Raw genomic sequence first — 24633 nt, forward strand, 5'->3', positions numbered from 1 at the left:
TACTTTATTTAATTTTAATCAATTTTATTTTAAAGTTAGTAGCTACATGTAACCAGTGGCTACTATATTGTACTTTACCTGACTAGAGTTGAATTAGAAGTTAATTAGAACTAACTGCCAAGAGGAAGGCCTTGGAAAATGTTGTAGAAAAATAAAATAAGAAAAAAAAATTTGGAAAGTCACTTAAAGTCCCTAAACTTGGTATTCTGATGTTCAGTATGCAAATAATAGCATTATCTACCTCTATAAGCGCTGAGATATTGAAATAAAACGACATTAAACTCTCCTGGAAGCATGTCTGTCTTACAGCACAAGAAATAACAGTCAATGCTATTATTATGAATTGTTTAATAAGGTTTTCTATTAATATTTTAAGAGTGAGAAGAGATGTAAATGAAAAACTTCTTCTAATTCCTATAGAGCAATCAAGGAGGAAAATGTCTCATTGGGGTCAAACTTAGATATGGTCCTAAATGAATGCAAGATTTAGATAAATAGAAAGTAATTATAGAGACTACATTGAGTAATTTACTTCAGACAGACTTGATTTATACTTTTGTGTCCTGATTTATTAATGTCTTAATTTGCTCTCATACATGGCCCAGTTTAAAAGATTAATTTTAAAGCCATCATAGAATAAAGTATACAAGTGCAATCAAGGTATTTCAAGTTCAAGGAAGAAGAAAAATTAGGTATTGATGGGGATATGACAATGACGGGGCTCAAAAGGTGAATGAGCACAGGAAATAGACATCAACTGAGTTCTCCATAGGCTAGAGAAAGTATTAAGACCCTCTTAGACTCAGATAATGGTATTAGATATGATTGCCCATGTTATGGTGGCTTTATTGTATTGGTTCTGAGTCATCATAGATTTACTTCCAGTAAAAAACAAAATTCTAATTTAATTGAAGAAAATCATTTGGTGTGTCAAATAAACCCTATGCCACTTGGTGCTCTGATTGACTCTTCATTATTGATAGTGATTTTTGCTATACATGACTTAGAACATAATGTTTTATTTCTATCACCCATTAGCTACAAGTAACCAAATCAGGAGCAAGATTTTTTAAATATGAAAATAGTCAATTGAGTGGAAAAATGACTCATTATATTTGTTTTCATTACTGTAAATGAAACAATGCAAGTATTCATTTAGATGCAGCAAAGTGCTAGATCAACATATAGAAAATTTCTGAAGTATTCATTTACTTGCCACAAAGTACTATTTCAACATATAAATGACATATATTGTTCCCCATTCTATTTTGTACAACATATGTAATGGAGCTAGGGAAATTTATTTTCAATATTACCAGCTATCATTTGACCTGCAATGTATATGTTGAAAAATATATAACAAAAGTTGAAAATAGATTATAAGATAAGTACTAAGCTAGAATTTAAGTAAAACATCTTCTAAAGCACATTTACATGAATCAAGTGCAATTGTCTTACTATTTATAATACCCATCTTTGACTCCGGAGCCAGCCACGGCCATGCTGGTACCACTCTCCAAGGGTCCAGACGGGCCTCGTGCATGAAAGAACTGGCAGAGGAACCCATAAATGAGGGTCTCGGGGCTAAGGTCTTCAAGCCTACTCAGATTGGGACTGGGCCTTCTCCAGCTACACCCTCCATCTTCCAGTAGGTAGGCGTCACACCCACCAGCTGCCGCCAGCGCCAGATTGGTCCCATCAATGGCCAAGATGCAGAGACTATAAAACCCAGCTCCCGGAAGTGCGTGGCCACAGTTGCGGCTGCACAACATCTTATTATCTTATTTTCCCTTCGGAGAACTTGGCAGGCTACCAAAAGTATCCTGCCCACATGGCAGAGTCTGGTAGACTTCCCGTGTCGTATTCAATATGCCAAATACCAGTAACAATGATGGGTCTCATTCTCCTAATCCTGAAAGAGCATTGAAATGACTCTTTTAAAATCTCAGGGCTAGGAAGAAGGAGATGTTACTCATGCCTGTTCGAGGAAATTGATGAACAACAGGATGATCGTGATCGTGATCGTGATCTTTGACTCAGATTACATTTTGAATTGACATGATAGCCTTTAGCATCCAAAGATGTCAATGAGGAGTTGATGGTGACCTGTTGTGGATTTTTACTCTTTTCTCTTTAATTCTAGCTTATCTTAAAAAAAAGCAAACGTTTCAGTTGATCTCTGAAGTATTTCCCAGACTAACAGAACTGAAGCCCCAACTGGGGAAGATAGCCACCTTTTATATTTCTGGTGAATTCTAACAGTTACCTTGTAGTGTAACAAATAATACAATATCCATTTGGGGAATAGTCATGTCATTTTTTGCACCAGTAATTAATTATCAATATTGAATTCATAAACTGCATTATTTTCAAGCAGCAGCCTGATTCAAATAAATATCTAAATTTTTAAGTATGCCTTAACTTTGTATTTTTCTTTAAAGAGATAAGGTTAGAGAAAATATTAGAATCTTTGGCATCAGGAAGATTGAGCAATCTTTATGAGAGGCTGCTGTTATCATTTAATGAAGTTTCTTTCTCTTTGTAAAAAACTTATTGAAATTGGTTTCCAGGTGCTTGAAATTAACATTAATTATTCTACTTGTGTTTCCAAGCACCACAAATTTTAAAATATGATTTGATATCTTAATTTTTGAATGAAACTCAGTGAATTTGGATTAACCTGTTTGTAAATAACACTGAGAAATGTTGATTATGTTAAAATTTTTAACAACTAATATTTAGAGTAAAATTGAATCTCATAGAGTTTTCATAAAACTTCAGTAGTGATTTATGAATACCTTGAATTTAAATAACCATTTCATCCACAGAAAAACATTAAAAGTAAAACTTCACAGTAAATGCATTTATCAGTAGTTTTGAATTCTTGATGAAATCGGCAAACCATAGCTCTAATGGCAGTTTATCTCAAGAATAGTGACTCCCATAATTTTAAAAGATTAATGTCCTGACTTGTTTTGTATAGCCTTCTTGACAAATTACTCCACTTTATGAAGTTGAACAAGAAGCGTCCAATTTTAGAGTCATCTTCATGAGGATGTTAATGTAAATGATGAGATAACACACTTGAGTTTTGGCTCCATGTTAGTCTTGGTGCTAAATATTCTATATGTAATTTGCATATTAAAACACATAATAGTTCTATGAGTAGATGATGCTCTTATCTTTATGATTGGGCTTATAAGAGACTTTATGGCAGCAGATCAGAATTCTCAGCAGGCAATCTGGAGCTCTTAAACATCTTATTACTTCTGTTAACAATAGCTATACCTATATCCCTTAACAGGGAATGTGCAAATGATTATCTTTTGTGAGGAGTATTGTTGTTCATTTCTATATCAGAACTGCATGTAAGAAAAGAGAAGTAGGACAGATTTTCACCAAACACCATGACAAAAGATATAATCAAAACAATTGTTTCTTGTAGTCATATTCTAGATAATGGAGAGGCAATTGCCTTACATTAGATTGCAAAGGCATGGTATATATGGTTCACAAATCCATGACTAAAATTGCATGTCTTGCCTCAAATATAAATGTAGCTACCTTTGTTATTGCTTTCATGGACAATATTCATGTTCACCATCTTTTGAGACTATTCTCGGCATTCCAGTGACTGCCACAGTTTTTGCCATGTCTACTCCTTCATGTTGTATTCTCATACCAGATGAGATATCCACAGAAGCAAAGTTATGTGCAAGTTACCCTGTCTGGGCAAGGACTCTAATAGCGTACGGCAGTGTTATCCACCAAGCAATGGATTGTGTGTGTGTATGCAGGCTAAATAATGTATGGTTTAATACAAGAATGTGGTTTGTATTCATTTCGTGATAGTATAAGAGTTGGCATGTCCCTCCCATGGGAGATTTTATCCAGAGCTTTACCCTTGAGTGGATAAAATAGTACAAATTCTACTGCACTGGAGATGAATAAAAACAAATTGGGAAGACCATCAGCAGAACAGACTGCTGCATGATGGAATCCAAGGCTACTCCAAAACCACCAGACCAACTGCTTCAGGATCCTGCCAGCAACCAGATGCTAGGAATAGAATTGACTGCAGTTTGGCATCAAGGGCCTGCGATTCTCAGCCAACAGGAATCGCATGCAAAAAAATATTTAAAATTCTCTTTGTCAAAGAGTTATGTTTTTAGTCAGAGAGAAAAGTATGCTTCAGGCCCATTTCTGCTGAAAATGAAATGTAGTATGTAAGCATCTTAGCTACATAGGATGGAGGTATGAGGAGGTGAAAAGCACCATATGTATGTGGAGATAAAACTCTGCTGAAGTGGCGGGCCTATCAATGAAGTGGTTTCCGGCCTGTTAGATAATAACATTATGCCATGAGGAGTATTATATTGACCTTCAAGAAAAGCAACAAAGGCCTGCATTTGTTTAGTCGTGATTCTCAAGCTGGAGCAATTTCACTCTCTCCAAGGACACTTGGCAATATCTGGACGCATTTTCACTTGCCACAATTATGGGAAGGGAGAGGGATGACTGAATTGTATCTAGTTTTGAGGGATAGGGGTGCCATTAATTATTCTACGATTCAAAAGGTACTATCCAACAAAAATTATCCTCTGTAAAATGTCAGTAGTTCCAAAGTTAAGATTCTTGGCTAAAAATTATCTGGCTTGTTTTTGCCTCTTTCAATCCTGCCTTATACAAGTCTCCATTGAATGTAGGTTGACATTGTTTTTTAATGATGTTTTTTAAAAGATGTTTTTTAATGATTAACTTTACCCTTCACTGATATGTTAACAAGATTTATTGGATCTTACAATCACTTTCTGTTAAAACAAAACCTAAACCAAAAAAAAAAAAAAAAGAAATAACATTTCTCTGCAATGTATTTAAAAAATACAGAAGGGTTAAAAAAAAAACACAATGACACTCCCTCCAAAACCTGCACACACAAACCACACATAGTACAAGAATTTGGGAGGACCCAGTTGATTCACTTTTCAAATTTGAAAAATGAGGCATATTAACAAAGCACATGAAATGAATCAAATGTTTAGGATGATCTATAAGCCAGTTCATTTTCCTGTTATTAAATAACAAACCTTGAATCTTGACAAATGAACTCACTTGTTTGACATTATTTGAAAAACTCATAACAAGCTTGATTCTAATGGCTACTTCACTTTCAGTATTAAATTTTAAGATGCACTTCATTTGAATTCTTATACAAAGAAAGAGCTTGTTAACCTTCTTTTTGATTGTGACCTGTTTATCAATATCATTCTTTTTCTCCTTTTTATATTTGGATACCCTAGAGCTTCTATAAGAATGCAAGCTACCAAGATTCACTACCAGGGGATCCTTTGTGATTGTTTTTTTGTGTGTGCCTATTATTACAAGTGGGAAGTCCATTAACACGAGTTCAATTAGAGTCCAGATATATGAACTTGCTAAGGTCATTTGCCTTTTTTGTGGTTTGTTTTTATCATTTAAAAATAAGAAGACTTGTATGGCTCATTGGAGTATTATTAAGATGATGTATAATATTCTTAGCAAGTATATAGCATTGTCACCTGTAATTATTAGGGTGGTTATTTTACAAATTAAATCTTTTAAAGACCTTCCAAAATGAATCCCAAATCAATTTATTTCCTTCCCTAAAGAGAACATTATTTAGTTGCCCCAACATGTGCATAGGGTTCTTAAACGTCTATTCAGTGATCCCCCTCAAGCCCTACCATAAATATGCAGTGAATAAAACATGAATAAACTATAGTACTGTAGCACTGTCCTCCCATTGTTCATTGTTTTGTTCGAGTGGGCACCAGTAACGACTCCATTGTGAGACTCGTTGCTACTGCTTTTGGCATATCAAATATGCCACGGGTATCATGTTGAGAAAAATCTCTGTACTTGCGAAGCATATGCAGCTTCAACAGTAATCCTCTGTCTCTCTCCTTCAATCAGAGTGCCATCTGAGCTCTCTTCTGAAAATCTGCTTGTTTCTTCTGGTTCAAATCATGCTAACACAGCAATAAATAGCAACTCTTTACCCAGTTAAAGGATCACATTATAGGGCACAGTAACCCCAAACTAAGTCCTCACCATTCCTAAAATGGACTTATAGTGTGACTTTGAGCAATGTAGCAAAGTCAGTTTTATCTGATGGAAAATAAGTTTTCAGTCACAAAAATTACCAAAGGCATGAAGCTACTCTTCATAAGAAAGCAGCTTATGTGACCAATTACCCCTACGTGATTAGAACTCCATTTTATTTTTTCTTCTTTTGTTTAAGATGCTCTACTTAGTCATATGTTTGGCAGCCAGAGCATACAAAATCACATTTGCTATTCAAAAATTAATTTATTTGGGTCTGTGTGTTTATCAGATATTCCAGGAATCTTGTGTTGATTAAAGGATGTATATTTTGAAAATGGATGGATACGGGCTGGAGCAATATCACAGTGGCTAGGGCGTTTGCCTTGTATGCGACCAACCTGGGTTGAATTCCCAGCATCCCATATGGTTCCCTGAGCACTGCCAGGGGTAATTCCTGAGTGCAGAGCCAGAAGTAACCCCAGTGGATTGCCGGATGTGATCCAAAAATCAAAAAAAAAAATAGGTGGATAGGAAGGAATTGATCATCCTTAAAACAAAAGAATGATTTTTTAAAAAATTTTTCCTTTTTTTATTAGTGAAACACCATGAGGTACAGTTGTAGATTTACAATTTTTTGTGCTTGGGTTTGGTTATACAATGATCAGATACCCATCCCTCCACCAGTGCCCATTTTCCACCACCATGGATAATATCCCCCCAACCCCCATCCCCCTATCCCCCCCTGCCTCTGTGGCAGGGCAATCCCCTGTGTTCTCTCTCTCCTTTTGGGTGTTGTGGTCTGCAAAAGAGGCATTGAGTGGCAAACATGTTCAGTCCATAGTCTACTTTTGACATGCATCTCCCCTCCTGGGAGGATCCTCCAAACACCCTTTATTTGGTGTTCCCTTCTCTATCTGAGCTGCCCTTTCCTCTAGAATGCCTGACTGGCCACGAAGCTATGGAGTAATCCTCCTGGTGCTGATCTCAGATATTCTTGAGTATTAATCTCATATTTTGTTACTTTATATCCCCCAGATGAATGCAATCTTTCTATGTCTATCCCTCTCTTTCTGACTCATTTCGCTTAACATGGTACTTTCCATGTTGTACCACTTGTATGTAAATTTCATGACTTCATCTTTTCTAACAGCTACATAGTACTCCATTGTGTAGATGTACCAAAGTTTCTTTAACCAGTCATCTGTTCTTGGGCATTCAGGTTTCTTCCAGTTTCTGGCTATTGTAAAGAGTGCTGCAATGAACAAACAAGTGCAGATGTCACTTCGACTATACATTTTTGCCTCTCTGGGATATATTCCCAGGAGTGGTATTGCTGGGTCAAATGGGAGCTCAATTTCTAATTTTTTGAGAATCGTCCATACTGTTTTCCAGAAGGGCTGAACCAGTGGACATTCCCACCAACAGTGAAGGAGTGTCCCTTTCTCGCCATATCCGCACCAGCATCGGTTGCTTTTGTTCTTTTGAATGTGGGCCAGTCTCTGAGGTGTGAGATGGTATCTCATTGTGGTTTTGATCTGCATCTCCCTGATGATTAATGATGTAGAGCATTTTCTCATGTGCTTTGATGCCATTCAGATTTCTTCTTTGAGAAAGTTTCTGTTCATTTCATTGCCCCATTTTTGGATGGGGTTGGATGTTTTCTTCTTGTGGAGTTTAACCAGTATTTTGTATATCCTGGATATCAACCCCTTGTCAGATGTGTATTTGGCGAATATCTTTTCCCATTCTGTAGACTGTCTTTGTATTTTGGTCACTGTTTCTTTGGAGGTGCAGAAGCTTCTTATTTTAAGATAGTCCCATTTATCTATCTCTGTTTTCACTTGCTCAGTCAGTGGCGTTGCATCTTTGAAGATACCATTAGCTTCAATGTCATGGAGGGTTTTATCAACTTTGTCTTCAATGTACCTTATGGTTTCTGGTTTGATGTTGAGGTCTTTAATCCATTTTGATCTTACTTTTGTACATGGTGTTAGGCAGAGTTCTGAGCCCATTTTTTTGCATGTAGCCAAAAACAAAAGAATGATATACAGTGTGGATGACTACATGGATTATTCTGTGTAACATGAACAGATTAATGAAACATGGAGATTTAGCAAGAGTTTCGGCCCTAGGTCTTAAAATTGGAGGATTGATTAGACCAATTGTACTGAGCAGAGTTTTTAGAATTCACAAAGAAGGCTATACCATAGAAAACCACATTTGTGTATTATTTCAATAAGCTGTGCTCAGGGCTTTCTCCTGACCGTGCACTCAGGGATCACTCATGGCTAGACTTGAGGGTGTCTATGTGTAAGTAGACTTGAGGGTGTCTAGGGTTGAACCTGAGTACAGGGTATTCAGGATTGAACCTCAATTGTCTTTCTTCAGGTAAGCACTTTCCACTGTATTATTGCTTCAGCCCCAGAAAACAGAATCTTAGTACAGAAATCAGTGAAAGAAAAGGAAGAGAAGGAAGGATGTAAAGGAAAGGAAGAAAGGAAAGAAAAGGAAGGATTTTTTTATTTTAACTAGAAACTTTTCACAGTTTTATGTGGTATCAATTTCCCAAAGACAGAAAATGTATTTTTATTTAAATATAATGAGCTGAAAGTTGTCTCCTGTGTAATTCATTTTAAAATCATACATTTAACATCTCTGTCACTGTCACTGTCCTCCCGTTGTTCATCTATTTGCTCGAGCGGGCCCAGTAACGTCTCCATTGGAGACTTTGTTGTTACTGTGTTTGGCATATTGAATACATCACGGGGAGCTTGCCAGGCCCTGCTGTGCGGGCGAGATACTCTTGGTAGCTTGCCGGGCTCTCCGAGAGGGGCGGAGGAATTGAACTCGGGTTGGCCATGTTGGCTGTGTGCAAGGCAAATGCCCTACAACTGTGCTATCGCTCCAGCCCTGGTTAGTACATTTAACATGTTGATAATAAATCAATGCTAGTAAAATGTTTGAGAGAAGTTATTTTAAAGAAGGCAGTTGAAGTCTGTTTTTCTCTCCAGTCATGTAAGCGATCTCATTTCCTTGTAAGGTAAACTAGCCTGAGTGCTCTTGATCAGTTTGTGTTGCATTTGATCATTTGGTTTTATTCTATTTTCTTTCTGTACATCTACCTCTCCCAAATAATAAAATGTTTGAGTAAAAAAAAAACAGAAAAGAAGCTTTAAGGCATTTTTATATGAAGCAGTTTAGACCCTGCCTAGGGAAATAATGGGAATTCAAAAGAGGAGAGGACTCTGGATTCCTCTTATGTTTGACTTTATTTTGAGATTTAAAATTTGGTAAAAGATGGAGCAAGTTAAGTTTTTACCATGTATGCTGGAAAATGCCAGTGACACATGTTAATTAAATAACATGATGAGTTGCCAACAAACTGAGAAATAAGGTAGTAGATACAATGCACTGAATTTAATGTACTGATGCTAAGGCACTTAGAAATATGAACTAGGGGAAAATCTGAAACCCAAGAACCTGTAAAACAGATAATAAGAGAAGGAAACAAAAACTGAATGTTGCTAAAATTTTACCTGGTTTATGTGGGCTAAGTCTTTATTATTTTGTTGTTGTTATTGTTGTATTCAATGTACTCAAATGTTTAATAGGCACTCACTTGCTATAAGTACATACCCCTTGTCCTTTGTAAAAGAGCTATAGTATTCAGGTTAGAAGAAAAATGTTTCCCTACTGGAGCCTTTATGAATGTGTTCATTGTTCCATAGGTAACATTCTGGATCATGGTTGAGAAATCTGCAATCATAATATAGAATAATACCACTGACAAAATTTGTGAACATATATACCCGGCAGATATTACCTTTTGTAGTTTTTACTTTTTTAAACTTTAGCTGCCTGTAATTACTGATTTTTAAGAACAATTTTTATTGTAAATACCCTGTGACATAGTAGAGTATTGTTTCTCATTGTCCTTATATTCATGAGAAAGTTGAGGTTCAAAAAGATTAAAGTAGAATTAAAGTTCACAAGACAATGTAGGACATAGCAGCAACTGAAAACTAGACAGTGTAATTTCAAAATTTTGAAGATATGCCTGTATAATAAAGAAATAATGCAGTGAACAAAAACATCTACTAATTATGCCACACATAATTTGGGAACAAGTAGATTTGGGAACAAGAGAAAGAAGACATATTGGATAGGAGACATAGTGTGGCAGGCAGGGTGTTTATCCAAATTCCAGCCTGGCACAACATATAGATCCCCAAATGTTACCTATACTCACAAAGCCAATGATAAGCCTTGAACACTACCAAGTGTGGTCCAACAGTCCCTAATCCAAAAGAAAAATAAAAAATAAAGAATTAAAAGATATATTCAACCATTTCTATATTCTCATTGATTCACTGAGTCATTTATGAGATTAGAAAAAATGTATTGGAGATTAATGGTAAATGTAAAACGTATATAGAAAGGGTTCTTTGAAGAAAAGGTGATGGCAAAGGAATAGCTACAAATCAAAGATGTCTGGCTATTAAAGGTATGTTGGGGCATACTTTTGGTGCCAAGATTTAACTGAAAAATAGAGATGCCTTGTTGGTCTAAGGAAAATCTTAGTGTGGTCAACAATATACTTAGAAGCCATGTTCTACTTATAACATTTTTCTCTCTTATTTAGCAAATAATGTTCATGGAGTAGTAATGCAAATACTGCTAAATATTATGTGCTTTGTTAGAAAGGCCAATAAGTGTGAATCACTTTCAAGTTGCCTACTGGCTTATGAATTGGTGCTGTTTTTTTTTTCTAATAACAGCCTTTTCTATTTCCAGCAGTCCTATGCACCAGCTCCCCACCCCATGGCTCCTCCCAGCCCCAGCACAAACAGCAGCAGCAACAACAGCAGCAACAACAGCAGCGGGGAACAGTTGAGTAAAACCAACCTATACATTCGAGGCCTTCCACCAGGCACCACTGACCAGGACCTAATCAAGCTATGCCAACCGTAAGTGCCCATTTACTCTCTACATCATTGTTTGTCCCAAATGTTTTCTCATATGGGCTCAGTCTGCATAGCACTCTGGTTTTTAATCAATGTACCCACTGATCAGTGCATCTATTTAGTGGAAAACTCTGCCACATAAAATGAGCTTAAATGTTTGATATTAGTAACTTATTTTTTGCCACAAAATGGTTGTTTTAGAAAATTCAAGGAAATCTTGAGTACACATGCATGGAGGTATTGGCCACATGCATGTATTGACTAAGAAGTTGATGAGTAAACATTGAGTTGGGATCTGAAATCTTTTGCCTGGTAGAATTGATGATGAGTCGCATGATATATAATGCTTTTGTGAGAAGAGCATTCATGAAAGCAATCTCAAGAAACTGAGAAGTAGTCAGTTTCAGGTTGGTTATCCCTGATTTGCAAAGCTTTATAGTTCAATTGTTGGTAAACATTCTGATGGGATCAGATAAGTGTGTAATTATAAGGTTTATTCTCTATTTTCCTTGGAAAGAACTACTTCAAAGTTCTATGAAGTTCTTTACCCCTAGGTCAATAATTGAACTCCCAGGTAATTTTCTTAATTTCCTAGCAAATATATTAGTGTTTAAATGTCCTTCCAAACTGTTTTCATTTAATCTATTATCTACTAGCACTTACACTATTAACTCTCTTTTTTCCTGTGCAAAAGATTAACTGTTTTTAAGTTTTCCCTCCAAAGAATGTAACTAATGAATTGAAATAATTTTCTAATCTGTATTTTTAGATTGTTGTCTGAATAGTTTCAAAGTAATAGTTGCACAGTTATTTGTCATTTGATTGAAACTTAACTGGGTATTTTTGCATTTTGTGAAACTATTACTCAACTGTTCCTTTTTCCCCTCTCTTTTGCAATGCTTTTATAAGATGGTTGAAAAGCTGTTTATCTTGTAAATTTTCCAACCTCTAAAATATTTGAATAGGAAAACAAAGCAAACAGTATTTGTTTGCCTTTGTTCTGGATTTTAAGGTTGGGAGTAAATATCAAAACAACAGGAAGTGACAGATAAACCAAAACACAAATACATAACTATATAGTCAGTTGACAAGTCAATATGTAGATTAGGCAAGAGTTTCTTATGCTGTTCACTGACTGTCTTTATTTATATAGGAGATAAGACAGAACTTCAAACTGTGTTTATTGAAAACTTGTTTACATAACAGAAATGTGCTAGGACTAAGTCATGACCCATAAAATGTTGAGGTTAAATATTGGAAAGTAAATAATTCCACTTTTTCTTACTGTTAGAAAAATACAAACTATAGCACAGCGGGTAGGGCGTTTGCTTTGCACGCAGCCAACATGGCCGACCCGAGTTCGATTCCTCCGCCCCTCTCGGAAAGCCCGGCAAGCTACCGAGAGTATTCGATATGCCAGACACAGTAACAATAAAGTCTCCAATGGAGACGTTACTGGGCCCGCTCGAGCAAATCGATGATCAACGGGAGGGCCTTTACTTTACTTTTTACTTTGAAAAGTAAGGTCTTTGAAAAGATAATGAATTGCTTGTTTTCTGTTAGATGCTTCAGAAGAATCTCCTGTAATGGAAGTAGATTTGGAAAAGCACAGTAGCTATTATCCTGGATTTAGCATATGAATTTCACTCATTAAAAAATGCTGGTGTTATTGCACAAGTACTTTTTTGTTTTATATGGCTCAGAGAACTTGTTTTAACAAAGACTAAATGTAACCTAAGAGTATGTACTACTGTCCCGATTTGTGCTGGTGGGTAATTCTCTTCTCTGCAACAATATAAACACTACCAAGACTTCTAATGCATGGAGTTTATATGAAAGCATTTGATGTTGAATTTTATGGATTAGTACATTTTCAGTGGCTCTGTGATCTTCATGCAAATCACTTTCTTTTGAATTTCATATAAAAATGGGTTAAGGTTGATTATTTCTATTTTTCCCTGAAATATCTATGATGTGCTAGAGCCACCTTGATTAATGGATTAAAACCCATTCTTACCTATTCAGAAATTCTGTAAATTATTTTTTATAAACTTGGATGAGCCTTGGAGGAATATTTCTAATATCACTACACTGTAGCACTGTCCTCCTGTTGTTCATCCATTTGCTTGAGCAGGCGCCAGTAACATCTCATGTCTCCAATGTGAGACTTGTTACTGTTTTTGGCATATCAAATATGCCATGGGAAGCTTTCCAGACTCTGCCATGCAGGCGGGATACTCTCAGTAGCTTGCCAGACTCTCTGAGAGGGACAGAGGAATCTAAAACCCGGGTCAAATGCTCTACCCGCTGTGCTATCACTCCAGCCCAATTTATTTATAGTACAATAATCAATAAGTCCTACAAACCTGAGCACATTATTTTTTTTCTTTTTGGAAAGCTGGTTTATGAATATGTCATTTATGTGACATCATACTATGAATTCTGAGTCATTATCCATTTCTGGGTATGATCTTACCAGAAATCTGTAAAAAGAAAATGTGACCTTATAGCTTATGTTGACATTTTTAACTCAGGAAAGAGATGTGCTCATATAGATACTTAGTTACTGAATAATTGTTTTGTTATTGTTTCCTACATGTATATGACAAGTTTGAAGTATATAGAATGAACTTAGGTTGAGAGATACTTGTTACTATTCTTCTAGCTAGTAAAGCCCAGCCCATGCTACAGGCATTATTAACTTATTGGTGAATTCTCTGGTTCCTATAGTGATCTAAATTTATTACTTAAATTCTTATTTTCTAGACAATCTTACACAATAGTGGAATTAAGTAAACTAAAGGATCTAAATTTCAATCTTGACTGCATTGTTTGAGGCCATAGACACATGACTTACCGACCCCTTCATGATTTCCCCTTTGTATGGAATATTATTTTTGAGCTCCTATTGTTTTAAAACTTATTTTGCTCTAAAACACTTACAGTTCATTGAGGCCCTCATTCTTTGGCACTAAAATCTGTGCTGGATCTCTCTTACAGTTTGAATTGATCCAGTGTGGTTGGAGATATCTTTATTAGCATATCATATAAGTTGATTATAAGATTTTGTTTCCTCTTTTATAAAGTGGGTATTATTGGGGTAAAGAGGAAATTTTCTCCTATTTGTGTTCTCAGACAATCAAATTAATATCAAATAAATTAGATGATTGAAATATATGTGAGAATCTACATATTTGCAATTTCTAAAATCGGTGGGACAAAGTGAGAATATGAACTCTTAGCTAATGCATAGAATGAGGACATGAAGTTTCTAAAGAGAGGATGGGGTACTCATATGATGAAGAGAGCACGATTCATGTGAGGAAGACCATATGCTCTGTAATTAGATGTTTGACTTACCATATGGATAAGTTTCTCCTATAGAAAGGTTATTTCTGGTAAAAGTTTTACTTTTGGGTGATATACTTATTTTCCTTCTTAAAGGTAGTCAAGGAATGAAAAAATATTTTTGTGAGCTATGTGGCCTTGGTTGAACTCATTTGGGGAAAAAAATCCATATACCAAAGCAGTACGTCTTGTGAAGGGCTCCCTGAACATCTTAGCGAGGCCTAGTCTTCAGCTCTTAAGTGCTTATTTTTATTTTATACTAACAGTCTTCAATGTGTTTCAGTGATTTTGTTTTATTATTATATGTACATCACTTTGGGCTGGAGAGATAGCACAGCAGGTAGGGCATTTGCCTTGCATGCAGCTGACCGGGATTCGATTCCTCTGACCTGGATTCAATTCCTCCATCCCTCTCAGAGAGCCTAACAAGCTACCAGGAGTATCCCACCCACACAGCAGAGCCTGGCAAGTTCCCCAAGGCACCTGTGATATGCCAAAATCAATAACAACAAGTCTCACAATGGAAGCATTACTGGTGCCCTCTCGAGCAAATTAATAAACAACGGGAGAACAGTGCTACAGTGCTACATCATTTTAAAATAGTTTCACCAACAAAATTTAACATTTTTCAGTTTGTATGAATTTGCAATCAGGATCCATTTTTATTTCTTGCAAATTTCTAAGTTCTGTTAGAACTACTATTTCCTTTAAGGAAATACAATATTTGCTACTATTCATAGTAATAAAATAAAAAAAAACAGGCCTGCAAAAATGCATAGATATATCAAATTATCTGATATTATAAAACAATATCCAGTTAATTCTATTAAACAGTAAGAAAATGATATTAAAGTCAAGAAATTGCATTGTTTCTCAGTGATAATCTGCAAGCTAATTGTTATTAAGAGATTTCATTCACATTCATCACTGAAGATCATAGGTTTAAACTGCAAGTAGAATCAAACAAAAGAGGACTGACGAACAATAGGAATGAGGAATGATTTTACTCTATAGAAAGGTATGCCTATGTTTGAGATAAATCTACATTGTTTACCTGGTAATAAGTTCTTTAATAAAGACCTTGCAATATAATTTATCTTGAAAAATATCAAGAAATTTGATTTGCGCTCCATTGAAGCTTATTTACAGAACTGCTACAGAATGGCAGATAGTTTGCTAAAGATTGAAGGGTGAGTAAATTTAAACAAAAACTTGCTTATTAGAGCTGTTAACTTGTTGGAATAAATATTAATCAGTTAAATTCTATAAATTTGGTATAAAATAGAAACTATAGGAATAACAATAAAAGAAGATTAGGTATATATAAAAAGTGATAATACCAGGTAGGGTAGAGAATAAAGACATATCTGAGGAACTGACACATTTAATATTAGAGGAGATATAGATTTAACAAAATGAGGAAGAGAGAAGAAAATTCTAGGCAGATTAAGGACAAGAGCCTCAATAAAGTTCAGTGGGTTGATGGCAAAGAGAAAGTTGAAATATGGGGCAAAATGAGCTGCAAGCACCAAGAAAGATAAATTTATATATATATTGGATAATGGGAATGTTTCTTGGGAAGTAGAGGAGATCCTCCACCCCTCCACCTCCAGTTGGGGAGAACATAGCATAGGACGGCTCATTATATAGGTTTTTAATAGAAAAACCAGGTATTTGTGTCACTTGTCAAGAATCTTACAGAGAATGTAATAATTATATAGGGTGGTCTTGCTAGTTCAGGGCCTTTTGCTTTATCTATTTCACCTTGGGTGTTTTGCGTTATCTATTAATGGTCTCAGTCTTGAGAGCCTAAGGTCTGGGGAAGAATCTATGATCTTGGGAAATTGTTAACTTCCCATTTTCAAAAAAAGTTCAGGAATTAAAAGGACTATTTAAAATGTGCAATGGAAGCATCTAAAATGAATGAATAGGTAGGGTGAGATGGGGGGTTGGGGGTGGGAGGGATACTGGGATCCGTGGTGGTGGAGAATGGGCACTGGAAACCCAAGCACAAAAATTTGTAAGTCTACAATTGTACCTCATGGTGTTTCACTAATAAAATTTTTAAAAAACAAAAAATAAAATGAATAAATAGGACTCAGTTTCTCTTTGACAGTTGCTGGAAGCAGCTTCATTTTAATGTAACCCTTTTGCAACTCAGGTTAGGAACTATGTTTTATCCTCTGAGCAACAGAAAGATACAACAATTATGTAGTTGTTGTAATTGTCAGAAACAAAGATAACAGTAGTTTTTTTTTTCAGAATGTAACTCCAGCCGCAGAGTGGATAGAAGGACTCCCTTGTAACAAAGAAATAGAACAGAACTGTTGAAATAAAATCTTAAATATAATTATTTAGAATAGAAAAGTGATGTGAAAATTAATAAATACAATGGTATAACAGGTATTGTGGCTAATAATTTCTTATCCCACATACATCAATTTTTCTAATAAAAAATAAGAACCTGAGAAATGGTCAACTAAAATTATAATGACAGAAATTGGTAAAGTTTTTAGTTAATCTATTATTTTTTCGCCCTTTCTTGAGTGGGTTACCAATATACTACTAAGTATTTAGTACCTGATGTATTAAAAGCACTAAATAAAATCATGATAAAAGTTAGATTTCTGTTTTCTATGTAGTTATACCCATGACAAGTTATCAGTTGGAAAATGGGTGAAATTAATTTTCACTAGGTGAAGCTTCTATATCCTCATCTTGAGATAAACTCAAAGGTACACTTTGAGTTTATCTCAAGATGAGGATATAGAAATGGAAGGAAATTGATTTTTGCTCAATATAAAGTAGAAGCAAGCATTTAAAAATTTTGGACCAAACAAAATACTAGTTGTATAATGATTTTTGATATGTAAAGCTCACTATTTGAGATCATTTATGAAATATCATGTACACACAAACACATGTTAACAATTAAATGCATAATACCTTATAATTATCATTATTATTTATTATTTACCACAGAAATAACTACATCTAGGTTTATAATAGCTACCTAAAAATAAAATTGCTTCTATATTTCAGTTCACAGAAATAACTATGATTTAGATTATGCTGACTCAACAAAGTCAAATATTCCTTTGGGTGGTTATAGATATTCTCTCATTTAAATTATACAAGGGAGAGTTCAAAGAGCTTCAAATTCACTTCCTTTTCTTGCCTGTCACCCTATACATTTATGACCCCTCAAAGCAGCTGCATAATTTTAATCCTACTTGCAGAAAAAAGCTTCTAATAAATTGTCTCCAGTCTTACTAGAAAGAACTTTTAAATCTTCAGTGACATGCTAAGAAAAAACTCAGAAAATTTCCAGTCACATTTTTCTTATTTACTCAGTTACTCTGGAGTGCATGATGACTTGTTTTCTTTTAGTTGTGTCTGAACAGTTTGACAGATTACTGTGACAAGGTTACTTTAAATTGATAAAAGGTTTGATTGTGTCGGTGCATTTGTCAAAACTGTCTGACACCATGTATAATGGACTCAGAGCAGGGATGGTGCTTGATTTTGCTTTCACTATTCAACTTTATGCATATAGCATCACTAGGCATCCACAGCGTTGGTGGAGTAAGTCAAGAGATTTGCTTGGACAGACCCTTAGCACACTCCTACTAGGGTACCCAGGCTTTTCACTGTGATGTTTCCTTCTCTTGTTAAGTGTTAAAGTGACAATCACAGCTTTATTTTAAAGTGAGTGATGCTAGGGTGTCATAGCTTGAGCAAGGAGAACAGTATATAGTGATAAATGAAGGGCAGAATAAGTGACTTCCAGGTGTTCTAATGATGACTGGAAATATGGGGGCACCCACCAAGACTTTCTTCCTTTTCCTTCATTCTGCTTCAACTAGGCTTTGCACAAGCATGTTCTTTTTATAACAGGAAAATTCACTCTGTTATTGCATAAGGTTGTAATTAACTCTAGATTAATTCTGCACATGGAAGCAGGAACAATCTGTAGTGAGGGCTTTCTGAAGGCATTGCATTAATTAAAGTTTATGTCATGATAAAGGGTATTGTAGATGGGAAAATATAAATACACTGATTTTTTCCACATTAAATTCTGTACCCAATGTTAAATTTGTGATTTAATTTTTTTTCATTTTTAAAGTGTCCAATTTTTAAATGCTAGAGTGTTTCTAATATTATTTGATTTAAAACCGAAAGTAACCCTATGAAGTAGGAACACTCATCAGTGGAGTTAAGTAAACTAAGACTCAAACAGTCAAGAGGGGCTTGTCCAAGTTTACAACACCACCAGGATCTAAAACCTGGCTCCAAGTTCAAAGCCCTTATTCATAACCACTAAAATATTCATTTAATCAGAACAGGAGTGACACAAGTTGTGAGTTCCCAAATCCATAGCTGTCCAAGAGAATTCCTTTGAGAAGTTTTAAAAAATATTAATGCTTAGATCTCATCACTCAAGGATTCTTTAACTAGTTTGGAGCCAGTTAGATAATGAAATTTTAAGTGTAAAGTTTAAGAGCCACTGGAGTAAATGATACTAAACAAATTGGGATGTCTTTTTAATCCTGTTTCTTAAACAGGATAGCTTTTAGTTAAAAAACTATTTTTAATATTTTATCTTAATTTTTTAAAATTTTAACTTCTTTTAATAGTTTTTAATTAAAAACTATTTTTAATTGAAGTATCATTGTTTACAATATTATTGACGTTTAAGTTCTCTGTTATAAATTTTCTATAAATTTTGAAATTTCCTCGAAATTTCCAAACTCAACTAGTGGAAGACTTAAAAATTAATTTATTTAGATTAATTTTCGATGCGATAGCACAGCGAGTAGAGTGTTTACCTTGCACGCGGCTGACATGGCCAAGCCGAGTTCAATTCCTCCACACCTCTTGGAGAGCCCGGCAAGCTACTGAGAGTATCTTACCCACATGGCAAAGCCTGGTAAGCTCCCCATGAGGTATTTGATATGCCAAACACAGTAACAAGTATCACAATGTTACTAGGCCTGCTGAGCAAATCGATGAACAATGGGAGGACAGTGAGAGTGACAGACTTTCATAATCAAAAAATGGAATTTTTAAAATGTAGATTCTTGAAAATTCAAGTCCTGTAATGTGTTTCTAATAGTACCTTAATGAATGTGCTTGAGAGTATTTTGCTTTTCTTACTTACTTTATTATCATAAATTTTTTTTAACTAAACCCAGGCGTGCTCAAGGATTATTCTTAGCTTGGTACGTGGGGGTTTCTCCCATAGGTGCTTGGGAGCATGGGAAAGGAAGGAATTAAACCTAGGTTTCCAGTATGCAAAACCTGTAATACAGCCTTTGAACTCTGTCTGCATGTTATTTATATTAGTCAAATGTTTCTTCAACAGAATTTTAAAAATCATCATCATCTTCCTGCATTTTGAGGGGAATCTAAAAATATTCCACTGGTTCATTGATAATTCATTTATTACTGATTTCATTAATTTGGATGAAGATTCTGCTGAGTATCCAAGATTTTCCTGAAAGATATTTATCAAATGACTTGTAGCTTCTAATTCTAAGTTTTGTCTTTATTCTGAAGAAGAATAGAAATATCTAAATATGATGCCATTTGAGAATACACTTAACTTTACTATTTGTGTTAACACAAAGCTGGGGCTGTAAAGAGTAGAATTGGTGTTCTGCGTATGTCAATCCTGGAGCTCTGAGAGATATAAAATTCCTGGCAGATACCTTTCTGAATGCATAGAATTTTAAAATAAGCATGGAGTTTAAAGAGAAAACTCTAGCATTTTGGTTTAAAGTTTGCCCAGACAGCTTTAAGTTGCCAAATTTGGAAACTTCATTTTAGTTCTTATTTTTATTTAATCCCTCTGTATTACCTGATTAGTTGACATTTTTTTTTCAATTTCAAAATTGTCTTCATTCTGGGCTGTTTTACTTTTATTCCCTAGGTACTTTGGATATTTTTCTTTTTAGTTTTTCTTACTCTGGTATGTTTTGGAATTTTCTAGAATTTGAATTGTAGAAATTTTTTACAATTAACTTTTATTTTTTATTAAATAACTTCAGATATTCTGATATTTGCCCATAGCATATAACACATATACATATATTAATATATGGCATTTATATTAATATATCATATATAAGGTCTTTATCTCCAGCCCATATTTATTTATTCCTTGACTGATACCTCACCATTCCCTAGAAAATTTCAAATTTTATAACCTATCAAACTCATAGTTCAAAAGCATTATGCTTAGATTTCTTCCTATTTAGTATCACTATGTTTCTCTGAATGAAACTCATTTCTATCTAGAAAGAAAAAATAAAAAATCTTAGGATTAGGATTTTAGGGATAGCCGATATAGCAGGTATAGCACTTGTCTTACACACCTTACACACAGTTTACCGTTTACCTGCATTTGATCCCCTGACACTTTGTATATTCCCCCCAAGGAACCCCTAAGCAACACCTAACCACAGAGTCAGGAGTAAGTTCTGTACACAGCTGGCTATGGTTCCCAAAACAAACTAAAATATTTTGAGTAAATTCTCTCCTCAGCCTAAAAAGACTTCCAAATTACATACATTTCTAATTTATTGGCATTTAAAATAGACACCTTGTTTGTTATTTCTCTATTGCTATAGTTAATCATTCAGTTCAAACTATCCACTGAACGTCATCTGTACTACACACTGTTGATACATTAAGAACTAATAAATGTCTGCATCGAACTTATATTCAAATGCAAAAAGAGAAAATATTAATGAATAATTAAATAAAAAACATAAGATATATTGTGGGAAGAAAGTTTAAATGCAAGGAGAGGTAATTATATGTAATGGCTGATAAAATAATACTCAGTGACTCTTTGATGTGAACTCAGTTTAAGAAGGAGCAAGCTGAATACTATTCAGGAGAAAACATGTTGCAAATAAACACAAACTTTTCCAAAATTCAAAGATCACAATGAATGCACCAAGTTTCTTGATAGCAAAATTACAGTCATTAAGGTATGAAAATTTTAAGGTAAGAGGGGTAAAAATATACCTGGGTCAAACCAGTAATATAACTCACAAATATGAAGATTATATTTTATTCAGTTTTATTTTTATTAAAAACATATTCTGGATCCTCTATAAGATTAGACCTTACAGTCAAATTAAAGGGAACCAGGAAATCATAATGGATGACCAGTAAGGAGATGTTGATAGATGTGAAAGAGATTGGAGGGCTGAGATAGGGATACATTTTATAGATAATTTTGAAAGACATTATTAAGAAATTAGACATGAATATTAAGGAAAAGAACCATAGAGATAATTCATAACTTTCAGCTCTGGCATCTAGAGAGTATAGAATCATTTAATAAAATGAGATATATTGTAAAGGAGCAATATAGGGTAATGAGGAAAATAGTTTTCCCCCATATTTTTTAGTTTTTAGGTTCTATTAGATACCTGAAACGTGATGCATGATAACAGTTTTGTATGTGACTAGTTTTCAAATTAGAATTTAGAGGAAAAATTTAAAATAGGAGTTATAAGGATCATAAATGACATTTATCCCTACAGTATAGTTGTCCTAACAACATAGTGCCTAATATAATTTAGATATCATACAAAGTATTTTATATTTTATGACTGTATATTGCATATGTTGACTCAGTTCTGTCATAACTACCCTCATCTTTATAAAAGTTCATTGACACAAAGTGATTTCTCCAGGCTACACAGCTGGTATTAGGCAAATTCAGGCTTAAATGTTGAAGAATAGTTTAGGAGTTATTCATTAATGAATAACTTAAGCACAGGGAGTATAGACATCAGCAAAAAAAAGTGGTTAGATATCTACATTCCTAGACTTTGAGAGGAGGGAAAGCCAATAATGGAACTTAGAGGAATCACTGAGATAGAAATATCAGAAAGGCAAGGGGAGTGTGGTATATTAGAAGCTGAGAAGAAAGTATCTCAAGAAGGCAGAATTATTAAGTATGCAAAATGATCTCAGTAAGTTCATGTAATGACACAGGAATAATATTTAGATTTGATGACAGTGAAGTCAGTGTAAAACTTGACTAGGGCAGTCTGTATTATTCAAGATTCACACTGTAGCACTGTAGCACTATCCTCATGTTGTTCATTGATTTGCTCAAGCGGGCACCACTAACATCTCACAACAAATTGTGAGACTTGTTACTGTTTTTGGCATATAAAATATGTCATGGGTAGCTTGCCAAGCTTTGCTGTGTGGGTGAGATACTCTGGGTAGCTTGCCGGGCTCTCTGAGAGGGGTGGAGAAATCGAACTCGGGTTGACTGCATAGCAGGCAAATGCCGTACCTGCCGTGCTGTCACTCCAGCCCACAAGATTTATAAAGGGGTAAAATCTGATAAACATTTAATGACCATTTCTTTAAGGTAATCACTCAATAATGCTTCCAGGAGGAAATGGTCATCTCTCCTCTTTATTTCCTCACACATTCTCTCTATTTCTCTTGTGCCTCTCTATTTTTCTACTGCTTCCTTCCTTTTTCCCTCTTCCATCCTTTTCCATTCTTTCCATTATTACATTTTTTTCTCAAATGTAAGCCCATAAGTAGATTTGCTTTATCTTTTGTACCAACAGTGCCTAGCACAGATCTAGGTATTTGTGTGGTAACTGATAAATATTTAATGGCAGAATAATGTATGAATTGGTAATATAAAAATGATTCTATTGTACTTACACTGTAAAGTTTGTTAGAGTAGAATTTGAGTTTACAGAAGGGTATATAGGAAATTGAGTTTCATTTCATGTTACTTTCAAAGTTGAGCCACTGGAGTAAAGAAGGAAATATGAAGCTCTTTTATTGTGTGGATCCCAAGGAGAGTTTTGGAGAGAAGCCTCAGGATAACTTGAGTCACATGTAGTTAAGGAACCAAATAACGATCAATACTTTGCTTACTCACTCAATATTGCTGCCGAGACAGGAAATAACCATTTATTCTTCCCTGAGCCATTAAGATTCAGCTGTCAAATAAATCATAGTGTGCCGCTGACTGTTAATTCTATATGCAGTGCAAAGTAATTTGGGTTTGTTAAATGGTGTTGCTGATTTTTTTTTTGGTTCTGAATTTTTTTTATAGACTTTTCTTTGCAATCAATGATTTCAGGGAGTAAAATAAAAGTTTATACTGATGAATTTGAAAAACATAAAGTATTTTTATTATATCATTGCAAATAAATTATAGGTAACAGTACTTAAACCTTTTAATTTTGTATTATATTGATTAAATTTACTGCATCTCTAAAATGGTATTTCTTGACAAAAGATTATTCTGTAAAACAAAATTCATTAAACTATTGCTATGCTTGCCATTTTCATTTTAAATCAGCATTATTGAAGGTGAAATTAAATATGCTCATTTTAAGTGTACATTTTTATGAGTTTTGTGAAATACATATATTTACTTGTGATAACCACGACAAGATAGAAAACTTTTTTATTTTATTTTATTTTATTTTTTAATAGTGAGACATCATGAGGTACAGTTGCAGACTTACACATTTTTGTGCTTGGGTTTCAATTATACAATGATCAAACACCCATCTCTCCACCAGTGCGCATTTCCCACCACCACGGATCCCAGTATCCCTCCCACCCCCCAGCCTCCATCCCACCCTGCCTCTGTGGCAGGGCATTTCCCTCTCTCTCCTTTTGGGTGCTGTGGTTTGCAAAAGAGGCATTGAGTGGCAATCATGTTTGGTAGATAGTCTACTTTCAGCATGCTTCTCCCATCCTGGGAGGATCCTCCCAACACCCTTTATTTGGTGTTCCCTTCTGTTTCTGAGCTCCCTTTTCCCCTAACATGTGTGGTTGGCCTCCAGGTCATAGAGTAAAATTCCTGGTACTAATCTCTGCCGTTCTTGGGTGTTAGTTTCCTATTTTGTTACTTTATGTTCCCCAGAATGGTGAAATCCTGGTAGTGAATCCACAATACAGCTCACGGAGGATCTTGATGTATTGGGCTTGAATGCCCTGATTGGCTAGGGCTTCAATGACCGCTTCTATCTCAACAGAATCAAAGGCCTTCTTTAAATCAATGAACGTTAAACAGAGTGGCATCTTGAACTCCTGAGAAACCTCAATGAGTTTGGATATTGTGTGGATATGGTCAATGGTGCTAAATCCTTTGCGGAACCCAGCTTGCTCACATGGTTGTCCTTCATCTAGTGTTCTGCCAATCCTATTTAGGATGACTCGAGTGAAC

At 35.0% G+C, this 24633-nt stretch overlaps 1 protein-coding gene across 8 annotated transcripts in view; it reads left to right on the forward strand.

The window, feature by feature from the left end:
• The window catches only part of RBMS3 (RNA binding motif single stranded interacting protein 3), an 834518-nt gene that overhangs the window by 164743 nt on the left and 645142 nt on the right, over nt 1–24633 (forward strand). For 5 of the 8 annotated variants that reach the window (XM_056129462.1, XM_056129467.1, XM_056129468.1 and 2 more), the window contains exon 2: nt 10879–11051. In XM_056129462.1, coding sequence (XP_055985437.1) covers nt 10879–11051 — 173 coding nt within the window. The remainder of the gene's footprint in view (nt 1–10878; nt 11052–24633) is intronic. The other 3 variants (XM_056129464.1, XM_056129465.1, XM_056129469.1) reach the window with 1 other exon arrangement.

The sequence above is a fragment of the Sorex fumeus genome, unplaced genomic scaffold, assembly GCF_029834395.1.
Source record: "Sorex fumeus unplaced genomic scaffold, SorFum_2.1 ptg000072l, whole genome shotgun sequence".
NCBI classification, from domain to species: Eukaryota; Metazoa; Chordata; class Mammalia; order Eulipotyphla; family Soricidae; genus Sorex; species Sorex fumeus.